Source organism: Rhodnius prolixus, unplaced genomic scaffold (assembly GCF_049639745.1).
Source record: "Rhodnius prolixus isolate KJV_2025 unplaced genomic scaffold, Rpr scaffold_2, whole genome shotgun sequence".
Taxonomy (NCBI): domain Eukaryota; kingdom Metazoa; phylum Arthropoda; class Insecta; order Hemiptera; family Reduviidae; genus Rhodnius; species Rhodnius prolixus.
In genome coordinates this window covers 29,174,332-29,192,683 of record NW_027411592.1, presented here as the reverse complement: position 1 = coordinate 29,192,683, position 18,352 = coordinate 29,174,332, and the positions used below count along the sequence as shown (strand labels likewise).

General features: G+C 29.9%; 1 protein-coding gene across 16 annotated transcripts in view; it reads right to left on the bottom strand.

Moving 5' to 3' along the window:
• syd (JNK-interacting protein syd) overlaps positions 1-18,352 on the bottom strand; it is a 61,055-nt gene that overhangs the window by 41,506 nt on the left and 1,197 nt on the right. For 7 of the 16 annotated variants that reach the window (XM_074118901.1, XM_074118904.1, XM_074118899.1 and 4 more), the window contains exons 2-13: positions 15,795-15,915; positions 14,345-14,534; positions 14,043-14,196; positions 13,141-13,310; positions 12,978-13,069; positions 12,702-12,737; positions 10,825-10,854; positions 3,973-3,990; positions 3,239-3,296; positions 2,237-2,293; positions 1,122-1,269; positions 363-550 (exon numbers count right to left, since the gene is read on the bottom strand). In XM_074118901.1, the coding sequence (XP_073975002.1) occupies positions 363-550; positions 1,122-1,269; positions 2,237-2,293; positions 3,239-3,296; positions 3,973-3,990; positions 10,825-10,854; positions 12,702-12,737; positions 12,978-13,069; positions 13,141-13,310; positions 14,043-14,196; positions 14,345-14,534; positions 15,795-15,915 (1,262 nt within the window). Of the gene's footprint in view, positions 1-362; positions 551-1,121; positions 1,270-2,236; positions 2,294-3,238; positions 3,297-3,972; positions 4,024-10,824; positions 10,855-12,701; positions 12,738-12,977; positions 13,070-13,140; positions 13,311-14,042; positions 14,197-14,344; positions 14,535-15,794; positions 15,916-18,352 lie in introns of all 16 variants that reach the window. The other 9 variants (XM_074118903.1, XM_074118914.1, XM_074118909.1 and 6 more) reach the window with 6 other exon arrangements.

Genomic DNA, 18,352 nt, shown 5'->3' with positions numbered 1-18,352 from the left:
ACAAAGTCTATAAGGGCAGAATTTGTGACAAATCTAGCTTAACGACTCTTCACAGAAGGATGATTAATTAATGTAACGTTTCAACAACATCCCTAGGTGCTTGTCACTGGCCAATTAGTCGACGCACCCGTAGAAAAAAAAGTACCTCTACCAACTTTTAGTGCCCTGCTTGTTAAAAACGAGTTAATTATAATGACAATAATTTAAGTTTAAACAAATTACTAATCATAATAAACGTTTAAAATCTTAGCATTATGTTATAATCCTACACATAATTTTGTCAATATATTATTGATATATTTTGTTCTGTTTTTAATTTGTTTCAAATTTATGTTCTTTATATGTAAATGCAAAAATCTTACAATTTCCAAACACTTTGTTTACTCTTCTTATCCAAATCAGTTTCATTTTTCGAAGCTCTAATCATTTCAGTAAATCGGACTGCTTCTTGTAACTCCATAAATCTTTCTTTATATTGATTCCGCTCCATTAAAACCCTAGCCATTTCAACCCTTGTAAAACGTTTCCGTTGGGCCATTGGAACATCTTCCTATTAACAATAATAAATGTTCTGTTAATCACATAACTGTCTTTTACCTTTTTATTTTTTTCCTCCCCTCTTAAGAAGAAGTATTGCAATAAGACAAATTTTCAAGCAGAAACTTCTGTCAAAAGGCATTCATTATTGTGGGCATATAAAATAAAAAAGTATAAAACTTAGTAGTTTGAAAAGGCAAAGTAAATGAATATTATATTTCAACATTCTTGAGTTTATATCAAAAGGTTTTGTATGCTTTCATATTTTAAATTATTTTTAGTTTCAGTTTTTTTATTTTATGTCGTGAAAATTGTATAGAAATACATTATTATTTTTAATTCACAGTAAGTATTCCCTCGAAAATCTTACAATAAATAATCTATCATTCACTCCGTACATGTTTGAGCTGTATTATTTTCTAAAAATCACTTTTTGCCTCAGGAAACCTCAGAACATATTTATCCCGCGAAAACTAGATGCCTAAAATTTTACTCATTTCGCAATACTTCTCCTTGTAGTATGATAAATTTAAAAGATTTTCATTATATGATTACTTAATCAAATAATTACTTTTATTACATACCTCATCATCGGATTTGTTTGACTTAGATTGTTTTTCAATTTCTTCTTTCATTTTTTTCAATTCTTCTTCTCTTTCTGTTAATCTCTGATTCAGTCGAGAATTTATTGTTTTCAATGACTTATTTTCCTCTCGCAGGATTTCCTGTTCACTAAAATAAAATTATATAATGAAAAAATGCACTCAGTAGACAATTAGCAAGTACAAAGTAGCAATTATATTTTGTATTCCAACAGTGTTAGAATGATTTAATAGGTGTATTATTTAATTATAACTTCTATTTCATCTAAGCTACACATCTTGATGAAAATTTCTTTCAACCTTACTTTATGTTTTAATACAAGAAATGTGTGCATTACATTTCTGAAGGCAGGTTGATTACATTTTATTAATTATTTCTTTAATTCCTTAAATTTGAAAAAATAATGCCCCTCATATTTTACTTCTCTAACACAACCCAAAACAAATACACCACAAAGAACAGGTTCTAAATTTGCAGGGTCTGTTGAAATATGGGTTCAACTCCCAGCTAGTCCTCCACTACGATCACACATAGTTACTTCTGCGATCTCAATCTTCCTAATAATATGCGTTTTTGGCTTTGGTTTTATCGTTTCATTTCTGTCCGAGAATGAGACTGGATGGATCGTTGTAAAAACTTTACGAAATTGAATTGCCTTAGAAGAAACAATTAATAAAGTAATTTTGTTTACTTCTTTAAGACCAATCGAGCACACCGGCACAATACACAAAACCGTCAATTCTTACTCTCACACAACCCTTGTGTGCAACACGCAGGCAAACTTTAGCTTAGACTGATCCAACATATCATGAGAGTCATGCCAGAAGATAGTGGCACAAGGAAGTTGAGAACTCAGCCTCTGACGCAACCCTCCTTTAAAGTAACTAACCTTCATGACTTAAGAGTGGTAGAATTGAGTGGTTACTAGAAGGGAAAGAGGATATATCCTCAAATAGAGAAATATTACTTTTTGTCTTTCAACACCTAAACCCCCTTAGAGTTTAAACATAACGAAGAGAGGAACAGGTGAACAAGGGAGAAAATATATATATAAATTATTCATTAATTTTTGATGAAAAAAAAAATAAAACAATACCTGGTGAGTTCATCGACCTTTATAATGAGATCATCTTTCACAATGTTAAGTGCATTCCTAAAAACAATTCAAAGTAACTGTTATTAAATAGTTATAATTAAATAGTTTTAAAGCAGAAAATTATATAGATAAAGTTGACTTCTTTCGATGCAAACACTGTGTGATAATTCTTACAGTGCATTTCTTTAAATTTAGAATTTATACTTTCACTTATATTCGGTAGTTTGTCTTGATCATATTAAAAACATAATCAAGTTGATGATGTCTACGGGAATTTATTGTAGATGCTTCCGTTATATTTTATTTCTTTCCTACATTTTACTTACCATTTTACTCATTCATATTTAACTCTTTTAACCCACAATGTGGGAAAATGAGTATATGAGTAGGAGAGAACTGATAAAGAAAGTGAATAGCAAAACAATTGATAAGGTCTTTCGAAAAGCTGTAGAAAATTATGGGTGAAAGCTGAAATATTTGAAAAGATTTAAGGAATATTTCAGCTGTTAACGCTAGCAATAAGTTTTCAAGGGGGAAAAAATCTCCGTGAAAAGGTTAATTCTTTGTAAATTACGCTTAACCACAGGGATCAGTATTTCAAATAAATGAGTGCTGCTACAGCCTAAAAGGGATTAAGTGTTAGGAAACTCCGCTAAAATCAATTTAATTAAAGTATTTTAATTAATCCAACGAAAACAATTTTTATTACGAGTAATGTATTATTCGATGTGTTTATCAATTTTCCGAAGAAATAATACGGAAAATACGGCTTTGGTAATTACACAAGACTCAATCAAGACGAATGACTTCATTACTGTAAAATGTAACAAAAGCAATACCTAATGAAACATTGGCCAGAAGTATTAAAGACTTAGTTTATTCAATACTCTTTAAAAATTTAGATAAACTGCAATTAATAACAAGAACTGATAAAGTGGCAACATAAATGCCACGATAAAAACTGCTTGCAATATTTCGCATATAAATTATAATATTTCTTACTTAGTTGCCAGCAACTCGTTGTTTTCCATTATTAGGTTTTCCACTTCCTTACCCATGCCTGAAAATTATAAATGTTCATTTAGAAGAAAAATTTAAGAGTTTATTACATATTTATATAGCATTTGTATTTGTTGTATTAATAATAATAATGATAGTTTTGGTTTTCGACCGTTGTTAATTGATCGATTTTGGGGAATATTGAGGTGCGGTAATAAATTCACAAACAAATTTCTATCTTCATACCAACGTTTCGGTAAATATCGGTAAATATAAATTTCGGTAAATTTTCTTCTTCAGGATATTATAAAATTATTGTAACATCATAACATCATCAGTTATGAAAATGTAGCTTAACGTTAAACTCCACAAATTTTACAATACCCTGAAGAAGGTAATACATTTACCGAAACGTTGGTATGAAGACAGAAATTTGTTTGTGAATTTATTACCGCACCTTAATAGCCCCCAAAATCAATAATAATTATGTTTTAATTTTCAAGAATACAATTATTTTCGATATTCCGTTAACTTTTTTTTAAAACTTATTTCACATTTTCTTACGGACTTTATGGACCATAAACTAGAAATTTATTCTAAATTTAGTAATACAGGTAGTGGATTATTTAAGCTCTTTAATTATAAATTATCTAATTTTGACCATTTCACCATTAAATAACATTGAATAAATCGATATGAATTTGTATACATTATTGGTTTTCATGCTTGATTCTTACCATAAAAGTTGTCGTTAACTGAAGCAGATGTACGAGTTGAGCAGAGGCCAGCGCATAACAAATTAGATAAGGTTAGTTATGAGGTATTTTTTTAAAAAAATTAAATACAAAAAAAATCTTCAGCTTTTAACAGTAGAAAATAAAATTATCACTGCCTACTTTTTCTAAATTAATAAAGTAATGCAAGAACAATATGAAAGTTACTCAAAGAAAACAGTATTGCCACTTCCTCTCTAAATTCTATTGTAAATCTTATAGTTCGTGTTAATATTTTTTAATTAAGTTTTCACCTAAATAAAGAACACAAGACTTTTTTTAAACTTCATGTACTAAGTACACAGCTAAAGCGTGTCATTTTTTTAAATTCATTCCTACAAGAAAATTTTTATATTTTTGAGGATCGCTGGGATCTGCTGCAAATGAAGCATTCAATATTCCATCTGTCTGCAGATAGCACAAATCTTTTAATCCTAGATTATTTAAAGCATTGACATGATAATAATAAGTTTTCTAACCTCGACCGGAGGGGCGATTGTATAGAATAATTTTTTTTAAATATATGTATGTATATATTTGTTGAAAGCGTTCCCAAACATTTTGCAAAACTAGAGTTACTAAGCAGCTCAGATATACGAGTATATAAATCTACACTTTTAATTTGAATCGTTTTCTATAGAAAAATTATTTTAGAAGGATAAGGGAGAAACTGAGTTCGATGTTCAAGGAAGGAAAGAAGACAATGGTCGTGATTTGTAAAATTCAGTCGCCAAAATTGGACTTAGACAAATCTGATAACTACAAACCCACTACTTATTTTGAAGTTAACTTTTAGTTAGAAAAACATTTGCTATCAGGAATTGAAATGTATGCAGTAAAAATTAATAGAGTGTATGTTTCATACTCTATAATATTTCGTGTAGATTTTGTACGAGAAGATACGACGCGTTTCTTATGGTAGATTAGTTCTGTTATCACCTGTTTCAGGCGTACCCAGTGATTGTAATTCTGCCCTTAAACAATTAGTATCATTATCCAGAATCAATAAATATTATTAATTTAAAAACCTAAATATATTAAAAACAGCAATATAATATGTCACAATAAGAGACAACTGAATATCACCCATAAGGTAAATTGAAAATATTTTAAGTAGTGAAGGACAGACAGCTTATTGCGATAAATAAAAAGAAGGGAGAAAGAATAATGCCAATTTCAGTCATTATTATTTTTATTATTTCGCCGAGCTTTCGACCTAGGGACTAGGTCACCTTCAGGGGCTTTTGACAATATAATATTTTTACACTGTTATCATAAAAGTTGGTGTATCTTCTGTCCTGTCTGTTTATGTACAGCTTATGCACACTCATCTGTAAATATTTAAGATTTTTTCGCCCACAAATAAAAAAAAAACATTTTTTTAAACCTAGGTCGAAAGCTCGGCAAAATAATAACTGAAATTGGCATTATTCTTTCTACCTTCCGGATTAATGAATCAGTCACCAAAAACAATGAATGACCAATGCTAAACATATATATTTTGAAAAAGAAATTGCAGTGATAATTTTTTGAATGGAATTATTAATTTTATTTTAAAATGATCTCTCACAAAAATCGTTAATAAAAGAACATGCGTTTAAAGCAAAAAAATTTAAAATGAAGAAAATATCCTTAATATCTAAACAAATGAAAAAATCACATAAATTAATAGTGAAATTTTTCACTATTTAATATGTTAAATAGTGAATATTTAATTTAATATGTTACTCTACTAAGAATGAAAAAAATATAAGCTTTTCAAAAATTATATTTTAGCGACTTATTGCATTTATATTTATTTAAAAATTTTAATGAGGATAAAAAAAATTCAGAAACCGAGCTAAATGAAATGCTATTAAAGTAAGAATTACCAACTATAACACTTAGGAGATTTTCAACAGTGAACTCAGTGTGTTCCAATTATTGCTACACTTTTATTTATTATAGTTTAAAACTTGCAGAAATTTCACGGGGGATTATGGACTTTAAAGTTCTAAAGAAAGTGGATTAGCTACTATTTCCCTGCTCCTATGAATTAAATCGTAGTTCTTTCTTCCAATACAAGTTACAATAACTCTATTGTAACAATTTAGTATGTTCAAAGAATCCGTCAAAATCCTCAAGTATAAAAACTGCAGGCAATTTCTAGCATATTAAAACTGTCCGGTAGGACAGTTGTATAAGGGTTGACCATCAAAAACTGCACGAAAAAGTGTAACGTTGAAAAACACCCAACTTTGACAATTTTTTTCTATTTTTCTATAAAAGATAAAATTCCCAAATTTTCTTTATAATATAGGGCAAATCCTCCTTTATAACTGTAATTTTTTTGCAACCACCCAGATCTAATAGGTTTCGAGAAAAAAGTTGCCGAAAATGAGCAAAAACGGCTTTTTCAAAAAATGTTCTTGTTCTTGTTCTTCTTCTTCTTCTTCTTCTTCTTCTTGTTGTTGTTGTTCTTGTTACCTTTTTTGTAAACAACGTAGCGCCTAAACGCGTGAACCGATTTTCATGAATGAGGTGTCATTCGATTCGGAATTTTATGTAGATGTGCCTTTTGGGGGTCTCGGCCCTGTACATCGAATGGGAGAGGAGTTAGCCCCCTTTATGTAAGGCCCCCTCCAAAATTATTATTACTAATTACTCTGTAAATCTTGGCCCGATTTTGATAAAATTTGGTAGGATGATAGGGTTAGCGCTCCCCTACCTAACATTAAAGCGACGATCTGCTCTTACACTTGTTAAGAGGAAGTATAGCAATCATTTCAAATTATCGAGGCGTGAACCGATTTTCATGAATGAAGTGTCATTCGAATCGAAATTTTGTACAGATTTGTACTTTAAAAGTCTCGTCGCTATGACTCATAAGGAGGGGAGTGTGCCCCACCCAAATAAGGCCTTTTCTAATACTATTATTACCAATATTTCTATATAAAGCTTAGTTCGATTTTGATAAAATTTACCACGAAGAAGTGGTTAAAGCTCCTCTACGTGGCTGTGAAGTGCCATCATGCTCTTACACCTACTAAGAGGAAGTACTGCAATCGTTAAAATTATCAATGAGTGAACCTATTTACATCAATGAATTCGATTCAAAATATTTGCCTTTTAGGGAGAAGTACTGTAATCGCAGTTTATTTTTCTTGCTCCTCTTAAAAGGAAGTACTGAAATCGCAGTTTAATTTTGCTATTTACGTACAAATACCTTCCTATTTTATTCAAAACGCTTTCTCAAAAAAATGGTTATTGAGGATGGTTTGGGGACCGCAACTATAATCATTCTTTAAAAAGATCTCTCCAGTGGTAGTTACGGTTCCGATTTAACACCTTATCAGGTTATAATGATAGAATAGCTTATTCCAAATTTTAAAAAATCTGTAAAGCAGACGTAACTTTGCAAATAGACAAAAAGGAAAATCTATCCAAAAGGTACAAAAATCTCCTTAACAAAAACTTACAGTTTTAAAAGTTAAGTATAAGGGTTGATTAAACGCCAAAAGGTACACAAATCAGCAGTTCCCAACATTTCATTAATACTTCATTGATATAATTTAAGTAATTTTACTGCATTAACTTTTCCTTCACATTTTTTAGAATTTATTAGATGTCACAGACCCTTATGCTGGCCAGTTCATTCATAATATTTTTTTATTATAATTATGATAAAATGAGTGATGAATTATTCTGAGTAGTCACATATACATGCATGTTAAAGTAGAAAAAAACAAAGTTAGAGTCGGCCACTTTTTAAATTTCAATCACGGAGGATTCAAAACAATATTTCAGTCTTAAATTCGTCTTACCGAAATATTCGTGAGCACAAATAACATACATTTAATAACAAGTAGATTATTCAACAATATTTACTCATTTCTCAATTGTAATTTAATTTAGTCCCCCTAATTTTACTTATGGTAAAATACTGGAATAATTAGCTGTCCTAAAAATATGCATATCTTTATTTTCTTTATTTTATATTACATATATATAACATTGTGGGAAGAACACCTAGATTGAGAATGTAATTGAAGAAAACTACATTATTTGCGATAAAGCCAGATTATTTATTACTTATTATTACAAACGTTTGACTACAACATAAAATAACAATTACTTTAATCGAAGAATGAACTTAAACCAATGATTTTTATTTAAAAATAAAAATAAATGCATAAAATCATTGATGTAAAAAAAGTTTATGAATTTTTTAGCCTCTTATTTTTTTTATATTTTTTATAACGTTTTCTTTTTCACCTGTGATTAATAGTTTGATTATTATAGATAAATAGATATTACAGTCAATCTAAGTTAAATGGTGTGCTACTTGAGTAAATATTTTGTAGACGAAAATGGCCAGCATAAGGGTCTGTGACATCTAATAAATTCTAAAAAATGTGAAGGAAAAGTTAATGCAGTAAAATTACTTAAATTATATCAATGAAGTATTAATGAAATGTTGGGAACTGCTGATTTGTGTACCTTTTGGCGTTTAATCAACCCTTATACTTAACTTTTAAAACTGTAAGTTTTTGTTAAGGAGATTATATTGTACTCATCTATAAATATTAATGACCCCGCAAGTGACAGAAACATTTTTTAATCAAATTTCTGTATTGGTACTAAAAGTTTTGGTTTTAAGTATATTGAAGCAGATATTAGTAAGTTGTGGCATATATATACTGTTTTATACCGATGTATAAAACATGATAAAAATTTAATGAAGGTTCAAAATGCTCTACAAATTTTAAAAAAGTAAAATTTGAGAAGATAACTGATTGATAGAAGAATATAAAATAAATAAAAATCAAACGAGTACATTTAAAGTATTTAATCGATTTTTTCTGGAAAAATGTTTCAAATAAAAGTTATATATGCAGAAATATGTTTAAAGAAAATCCCAGAATCCGTTTATGAAAAATCCTAAAAAACTGAAAAGCAACCTCAGTACTTCCACTTTCGAGTGGTTGTTGGATTTTAAATAAAACCTTATTTCTATTTAAAGTATCAGTCAGTGTAGTGTTTTGAATGTGAATAATCTAATTTTGAACGCTTGAACAAAAGGGTGAATTTCCTGGATTTCTCCTCCCAAGATCCTAGAAATTTGACAAATTATTAATAAATTGCTGTTGTTTGTAATTCGTATACTCGGATGTTACTGTGTATGGTACAAACTAGAGTGCTCTTATGACTAAAGAAGTTGAATCCTGTTCAGTAACAGTGAAGCCTTCAAGTCGCGAGAAGAAAACAGTTTAATTATAGGTGATTAACCGTAATTTTACCATAATTTTTTCTCTCAACTGAAGTAATAAATGAAAATTTCTGAAATGATTGTTCGTTAAATTAACTAGAAGTCTCTCCTAACAAGAAGTTTAAGAAAAAATAAAATTAAATCCAAAAAAAGTTGTAAACGATTCGTTATTTCAACTTTAACAATCCTCGATAAATATTTTCTAAATATAAATGTACGAATATAATATAAATAAACATAAATATAAATAAATATTAATATAAATGTACTAAATACTTTCTTTAGAAAACGTAGAAACTTTCGATGCAAAATGTATGTATGTCTTTTAATAAAAGTAGATATGTAGAGATTAATGTCCATTTACAAACAATTCTAAAATTTACTTTCAAATAACACAAAAATATTTATTAAAGAATTTTTGTGTCATCAAAAAATCTTAGTAGAGCAACAAAGAAATTCACCCAGCATATTTTCATGGCCTTTTTAAGGATTTCATGAAAAATAAATTAATAAAAGTAACATAATCCGCTAATTGTCTCAAAAAATATGTAGAATCAACAAGAAAGGAAGCAAACAAAGAATAACAAACTATTTGAAAGCTTATTATAGTACTGGAAACATTAATATCTATTCTAAAACATTACTTTAAGATGGTGCATTAAAAAAAAAAAAGAAAGCAAAAAGTCATTAAACAATTTTTAGGGCTCAAGAGTTTATGAAAAAGGTATTTTTTGAAAATATTCTCAGTATTTTGGTTACCATGGAAGCCATGTTGAAGTATCTTCATTAAGTAAATACATGACAAAATTCATATATGATAGTGGATAAATAAGTCGTCCACTAGTTAAAAGGGAAGCCTACTAAAGTGAAACAAATAATAACCCAAATCGGCGCCAACGACCGCAAAGGCGATGCGCCAAAGAAAATAAAATAAAATAAATAAATAAAATAATAACCCAAATTAGTTATCAGGCGTTAGTGGGCTAAGCACAAATAACATCAAAAACCAGGCGTCAATTGATAGCGAAATAACTGCAGAGTTGGAGAAGATTCTGTACCTAATTCCACTCGTTCAGCGAATTTTTACACGATGCAAATGCATCTGTGTAAAATAGAGATATGGTCCTCATCCCAATGCAAAAATGTCCGTAATTACAAAACCCAGCGAAAACTTCCCAACCTGCAGTGGAGTTATAATATAACATATGGTAGCACTAATAATCTGGGAAGAAAAAAAAAAAAAATGCCGGACCCTCCTCGATTACCGAACATAATGCAACAAATTTTTGATTGTTGCAAAAATTCAAAATTATATACTCTTTATTGCTGTTCACTGCCGATGCTAACACTGTACACAATTAATTCGGTACCCAAACAAGAATTCTAGAGGCAATGACAGAAGAATGAAAATTAAATAAATATATTATATTTTAACAAAATTATTGTTATTACTGTTCATTAAAGATTTTTGAAGAATATATATAAATATGCCAGGTGAATTTCATTTTACTACAAAATTTATTTATTTAATAAGCTAAACTTTAAAAAAAAAAGGGAAAAGTGCATACCAGAAAGCTTATCTGGTTCTGTATCTGAATCTGCATATCAGGACAACACATGCAACAGAATACAGACATCAAGATAGCTACTGAAGACGACATGCCATATTTCTTCGTGATACAACCAAACAGGATTCCCCCTATTTATGGCAATTAATAAATCTTGAACTATTGGGTGATGTTTTAAGAATATGTTTGAACAAATCTTATTGTTTTTCATTAGATCAGGTAAGCCTCGAGTTTGCAAGTGCAAAAGTAAATAGGTAGGTTCTCTGCAGCGCTAGAAAACTACAGATTTTTAACCATGTTTGTCTGCCTCATGTTTTTTTTTTTTTTGGCATCGAAGATTTCGGGCTCTTCTACAGGAAGTCTGGATACAATTGTGTCAAACCTAGTCACAATACACTCCTATTTATTTATAGCTTATAAACTTTCACTATGTTCTTAAGACGTACGACCAAAACTATACAACGAAAATACAAATTTTCAACTGTTTAGTTGCCTAAGTACAAATGGAAGGAACAATTATACCTATATCATGGCTAAGGACTGACCTAAGTACAAGACACCATCCTATTCATTCATATTTAACCAAAACTTGATACCACAATTTCAAATTATCAAACTAATAAATTTACTAATAGAAAAATATTTCAAATATTTAAAAATAAACACTAAAAACCAGCATTCTCAATCTGATAATAATAAACATCCGATGGAACAGCAATCGAGAAAATTAAATGAAAAAAAAAAAACAGAAACAAAACCAGAAACCTATTCTAAAAAGTCACAATTCAAGTTACCGTTTTTGTAAACCTGAAACTCTAGAAATACTTTTAATGTCTTTTGTTAAGAGTAAAAATGAAGAATCGACAAATAGTTCTAAAGCGGCACGTTAGAGAGATGACTGTTTTCCAAAAAACCCATAAAAAATTAATTTTTTAAAACAAAAATATTTAAATAAAAATTACAGGTACTTAGACAAGTGAATTAACGGTAAGTAAATAAAAAGAAAATTAGTCTTTTTTTTTTTGTTAAAATTCTGAAAAGCCCATTAAGAAGCAATCGAATATCAGATGGACAAATTTCGGCAGTATCGGAATCATGTTGGAATCAAAACGTGTAAGTTTTGACTTTCATTACTTTGAGATATTTTTTTATTTACTGAGTGAGAGAGTAAGGAAGTGAGATCAGGAACTAAAAACTTGTTTTTTTTCGGATTCATGAGCCTCAGGAAATCTTTATTTCAGATATAAATTGAATGTAGATTTCTTTTAGCTAACAGGGAAAATCTCACATGATAATGTAGTGGTTATATTTTTAATAAAAGTGGTAAACTATAAGGGCGTAAGTCCCTATTATAGAGTGGCATAAAAACATTTTCTTTAAATGCAAAGATCTTTTAATCTCAGGGTATTTATAGAAGAATTAATAAAATCGTTGAATATAAAAATATTTCCTCACCTAAAGTGATCTGACCCTTTTAACCTATACTTCTTCATCAAGTTACAAGAATTCCAGCCATTCTCTAACTACAGATGGAATAAAACTATTCTATAACGAAATATATGCACACTTGGGTAAACGATTTTTAAAATTTTATTGGGTCTCAAAATAATTGGCTTTAAAAAAAATTAAATTCTAATCACTAGAAAAAGTCAAATTAGCTTATAAAAATTTTCATATCTCGTTCAATTACTAATACATTATATATATATAAATTTCTTTATAACAATATTGTTAATGGCGACTTTTTTTTTGCACAAAAATGAAATTAAAATAAGTTCTAAATATGAAGCAGAAAAATCGGGGGATAAAGTGCATTAGTAAAAGCAACAATAGGGAAAAAAAACATGGTAACGTAAAAACAAATCTACAGTACAGACCAGACGATGCATAATCTCCTGGATGAACCCAGCCGCCTGCACAATGATTATAACATTTATTTGTAATTTTCTTATAAAAATTAATTTATTTCCAAATAGAAAAAAAAACGCTTTTAATGAGTAATTTAAAAATAAAAGGATTAAATTTTGAAACCAGAGACTAATAAATAATTTGAAAAGTTATTTATCACTTTTTTTTCAAAAACGTTTTTAATAAAGGAGCTTAGAATTGCTGTTAAAATCATAGGCAACAAATATTTTGAAATAAATATTTACCAGTTATATCGGCTCCTTCATCCATTTCACCTAAAGCATCAGCATCTTGAAAACTTAATTCCTGATAAAGAGTGTTTCCGCTCCTTTGCTCCCTAAATTAATGAATTATTAGACATACGGCTAAAACCAGTTAATTCTAAGCAAATAAAAATAAATTTTATACTTTTTGGTAGTAGTTCGACCAAGAGGTGTGGTAACAATTGGTGGTGGAGGCGGACATTCTTCTGAACTATCTGGTGATGGGTCTTTCGAACCGGGACTAAGCGTTTCAGACCATCCTTTTTCTGATACTTCTCTTAGTGAAGTGTCATCTTCAGTGTTTTCAACTACCTCCTAAAAATTTTCGCAAAGTAAAAGCATAGCAAAGCAAAAGTCTAATGCATCAGGATATAAACCAAAAATACGTTTCATCTGCCTAAAAAAAAAACGTTCCTCAATAAAAGTAAGTCTGCACCAGTAAAAAATAGTATTTAGTAATACGAGATTTTAAGGGTTTCGTGGAACAACATTAATATTTCCATCCCTCTTAAAAAATTAATAAATAAATATTTCTAATCCCTTATGTAAGGAGAGTTTCATATGGTGGTTATTTATGCAAAGGGAGATCCCCAGAACTGGTTCCGTGTGGTACTATATTTTATTAGCTAAAATATTAGCAATGTGCGTCTCTTGGACAGAATCGGGTTGTATTAATTTTAATAAGAAATTAGAACAAAGTGTAAATTTAATAAATGAGGTTCTAAACAAGATGAGGAGGCCACTGAAATGTTATGATAGGTTCAATGTGCTAGTTTAGGCTAACATAAGAAGACCTTCTCTGGCCGGCATTGAAATGAAGCCTCTGGGCACCTACGACCTATGATATTTACGCGCCTCAAGTTAAAACATGCACCTTCGTATAATCTCATTAGAACTGATCTCAACTGTAATGTTATACAGAAATATTACATGCTGCAGAAAAGGAATTTAACGATTTCTTCATTAACTTCTCTCAATAAATAGACTAGATTCATTTTATTATTAAGTTTAACTAAAGCTAAAGTTGAATTGTGAGACCATACTTACCAATTCATTTCTAAGACTAGTTGCTGAGTGATTACTTTCTGGTGGAGACGCAGGAATTGTCGGGAATTCACCGGGACTAACTGAATTACGAGCTATACTAGGCATATTATTTCCTTCTAACGATTGGAATCCAAAAGATACAGGCCCAGACGATCTAAATGGAAGAATAAATCTTTTTTTTAATTATCAACATCATGAATTTAACTATCTAGTTTCTATATTTTTAGAATTGTATAGTAATTAAGATATGGTAATAATTTATTCGTAATAAAATAAAAAGAACGCATGCAATGTAATCGTACCTATTTAATTGAGAAAATGCTAAAGGAGGTAAACGTTGCCTTCCTTGAACTTCCAATCTATCACCAGTACCCATTATTATTTTTGTTCGTTCTATGTAGTCCATATGGGTTTTAAATAATTCAGTATATCTTTCGTGCAATTTTGCAAATTCTTTTTTCATTTCTTGCTCTTTCTCTTCCAGACGATAAACTAAAAATAATATATATTTGTTAATATTAATATGTTTATGTACAAAGAACAACTAGAAGATTCTTCTCAAATAAATCATTATACTTTACTTATTTTTTACTTTATACAATTGGTAAGAAAACTTTGCTGAGAGCATTACTTAATTTTTCAGATCAACTAATCGTTATAAATTCGCTCTCTCGAGAGCCATCTTACTTCATAACCTTTCATAATTCCATATTGTAGCATAAGTTTGCAAAAAGATGACTATTAAGAGATCGGCCTTTAATAAAATTCACATAAAAAATCGCATTTTGTAACACTGAGTTTAGTTCTACTAAGATCTGTTTTGCTACAAGAGCTTCTTTGTGAACAATACAATGGGTAAATGTAATATGATGATTACCTACTGCTTTAAGTCTCGCTACAAATCCAACATTTTTTTCTTGTCATGGCTTCATCAGTACAAAGACTAACGCAGTTACCCCATTCCAATCCCTCTAGTTTTTTTTTTTTTTTAAAAAAAAAAAACATCTACTTATAAGAATATGTCTTCCCTACTGTATGACCTTCCAATACCCAGCAAAATAGCAAGTTTTCATATACATTGTTTTCATGATAATATCCTACAAATACTGACAATTGGCTGAATCTTGAATGTCTGTAGACTCATCAAGCTGTATGGCAAATTTTGGGCTTTGTTTAATTCTTTCCATCAATTGTTAAAACAAGTCTTCAGCAGTTTCTGTTATCCTTTTACAAACTGTATCTATCATTTGATAATGGAATTTTACGCAGTTCATCTGTACTCTTTTTTTCCATGCATCAACTCAGTAACTTTAACTGCTACGGGCAATACAAGTTCCTCACCAATTGTAAAAGGTTTTTTTTTTCGATTTCGCTGTTAAAATCGATGCTTCGTACGAAGCTAATAACTAAATAACTATTTTTACTGGACCGTAGCATATTTATCAAAACTTAGTTTTTTTTTTTTTTAATCTCTCAAAGTAAGATGAAATCTTTAATAACGTTGGAGTCGATTTCAACAAAACCGCATGAAATAAAATTTAAAAAATCAGAAGTCACTTTCAGTTGATCGGTTTTAAAATAATTACAAATTTGTACTTTATGCTTATTCTCTAAATGATTTTATCCACACTGATTCACTAGTTTGCTATAAACATAAATTGGTAGTCAGAAAAAAATGAATTTCTGTTGTTGCTCATTTCGTAATTCTAATGACAATTAAATAATTATTAAAATAATAATTATTTTGTTTACCATGATCGGAAGAATTCTTCGCTTTCAATTCAAGCATTCGGACAATTGATTCTAGGCTCTCAATTTTTCCTCCTTTTTCTTTCCTTTCTCCTTCTATAAGGTCTTCAACTTCCAGTAATTTCTGTAAACAAAAGATAATTTAATTACATTTTATGGCTGAATGGATAGTGGTATTTACACCCAGGACAAAATCAAATTAAGCACCAAATTCAGGACATTCATGCTTTGTATTGAAGACTATAGCTTTGCCTATACTTTAAGTTTTGAAGTTTTGCCAAGTCACTACTATTCGAAACCATTTCTCTCAGTAGCTGGCATCCTCTCTGAAACACAGTCCAGTTGGAGGTCACCGTCTAACAACCATAACAGAGAAACAGAAATGCAGCAAATTTTGAACCTAGTAGGAATATATTAAACATAGAGGATTATCACTACTTGAATGCGTCTACAAGATTTCCCCTAAAATTATGCTAAGACTTTTCCCTTTTGCTGACGACCAAATTGGTTGATACAAATCAAACCAGTGTGACCTAATATTTGTCCTTAGTAAGATTATTTATTTTTTCTTAGGAAAAACGAAAGGAATTTAATCAACAAACACGTCACTAGTTTTGTTATTACTGTTAACAATAGCCTAGAGTAATCTACAAGCTAAGACAAAAGTTTTTTATCTGGAAGGCCTTATGAATGAGGCCAGAAAAGCTGACAATTAAGCAATAGGATGCTATGGGAATGGCAGTGCAGACGTTTCGTACGAGCTTTGTGTTTTAGTTTTGCCTCAAGCTATAAAATGCCAAAATAAAATAGGATTTATATATATTGAACTCTTTTTCATATGAACACATATTAATGTTCCCCTTATCCCACTCAGGAAGAGGTATAAAGACTACAATTGACAGCAAGATAGAGAACTATATTAATATTAAGATCTAAAGAAGTTCAGACTGTGGCAATGATTCCTATCTCTTAGGAGCAAAGGCATTTTTCCACTGTGCAAGTCAATTGTATATGTTTAGCCTCTTCGTTCAGAGCATTTCAATGAACCTAAATGTACGCAATTGCTGCTGAAAAAGGAAAGCATAATTCAGCGGTTCAATAGAAGACTACAAGTTATACGTATCAGGAAAAGATGATGTTTTTAAACATAAGCATCTGAAGTAGTCTAGCAAGCCCCCAAGGAAGCTTTGGGTGAAGAGGATAATATCAGGACAGACAGAGCAATGATAATACAGAAATAGAAGGCAAGTTATTTGAGTTTGATAAGCACGATGTGGATTTTGTGAAATTTATCCATATTTCGTGAAATTGTATTTTTTATTATTATTGTTCATATATCTTAAACAAGATAAAATTTATATAAAATCTAACCACATATCATTAAGAACAATAAAATAACATTTCTTAAATTACTCTAAATTAATTTTATCTTCATTTATGTATCTAAAATATGGTTCTTCTCCTGAAACTTGGTTGTAAAATTTGAAATGATACTGGCTAATTCGTTTAAAGAGGAAAGCTTTACGATTGCTCTGCATGCTTTAGCATCATTAACTGAGATTGTTTGTACCAATATATAAAGCAACATCTAAGAGTTAGATGTACTGGAATCGTTTCTCTCATAAATGAATCCTCTTTTTGGATCACTAATCCCCAAAATTTAAAGCAGCAACTTGAAATCGCGACATTTACTGCGCAATTGTCATAGATGTAGCCACTATCGCTTCTGAAATTCAAATTTTTATGGATGACGAGTCGAAAAACATTTTCTGCGTGCCTTTAGACTCAAACGCAACTCGAGGAAGCAAGATGCAAAAGAATATGTGCTCTCATGAGCTTAGACGCATGGGTATTTGAATGAACAACCCAGCGTCATTCCAAAATAGAGATTGATACGATACTTACAAGTTTAGTATTCACAAAAATCTAGTTTCTTTGTTTAAGTATTGAAATGAAGATTGGACCATGTAAACTATGTTCTTTTTCTTTCGTAGTTTTCCAATTTCATTTCATTATAATTTATCAAGGGATCTACGGGGCCTGTAACTGCTTTTCCTGCGGTACCTATAAGTGATACTAAATCCTGAACCTGACTACAAATATTCTAGAGCTTGTATAAGGATAAGATTCTTACAACTTTAAAAAAAAAAAAAAAAACTGTTAGGCTAAGGAGAAGTCAATACCCAGTCAATCTCCTTCCAAGAAATTTTTAAATGCGAATTAATTACTAAGTTCTTGAGCTGCACTTTCGCGAAAGCCTTTTTAAAAATAATGCTTTAATGCTGCTCCATTTTAAAATTATTAATTTTAACATTTTTTAAATCAACTGACGTTATCAAAACTCCGTTAAGTACTGCGTTTCTTTCTAAACAGTCTTGAATGTCCAGAAATCATTAAGGACACTCCTAAAGTACTGCCAACGCTTATTTACATTTATCTATTTTATTAACTACTTTTCTATTACTATTTATATTTTTGACTTTATTCTATTTATTTACTCTATTTTAATCTTTTTATTTGTAAACCGAAGGAAATTCCAAAAAATAGTGAAATGACCAAAA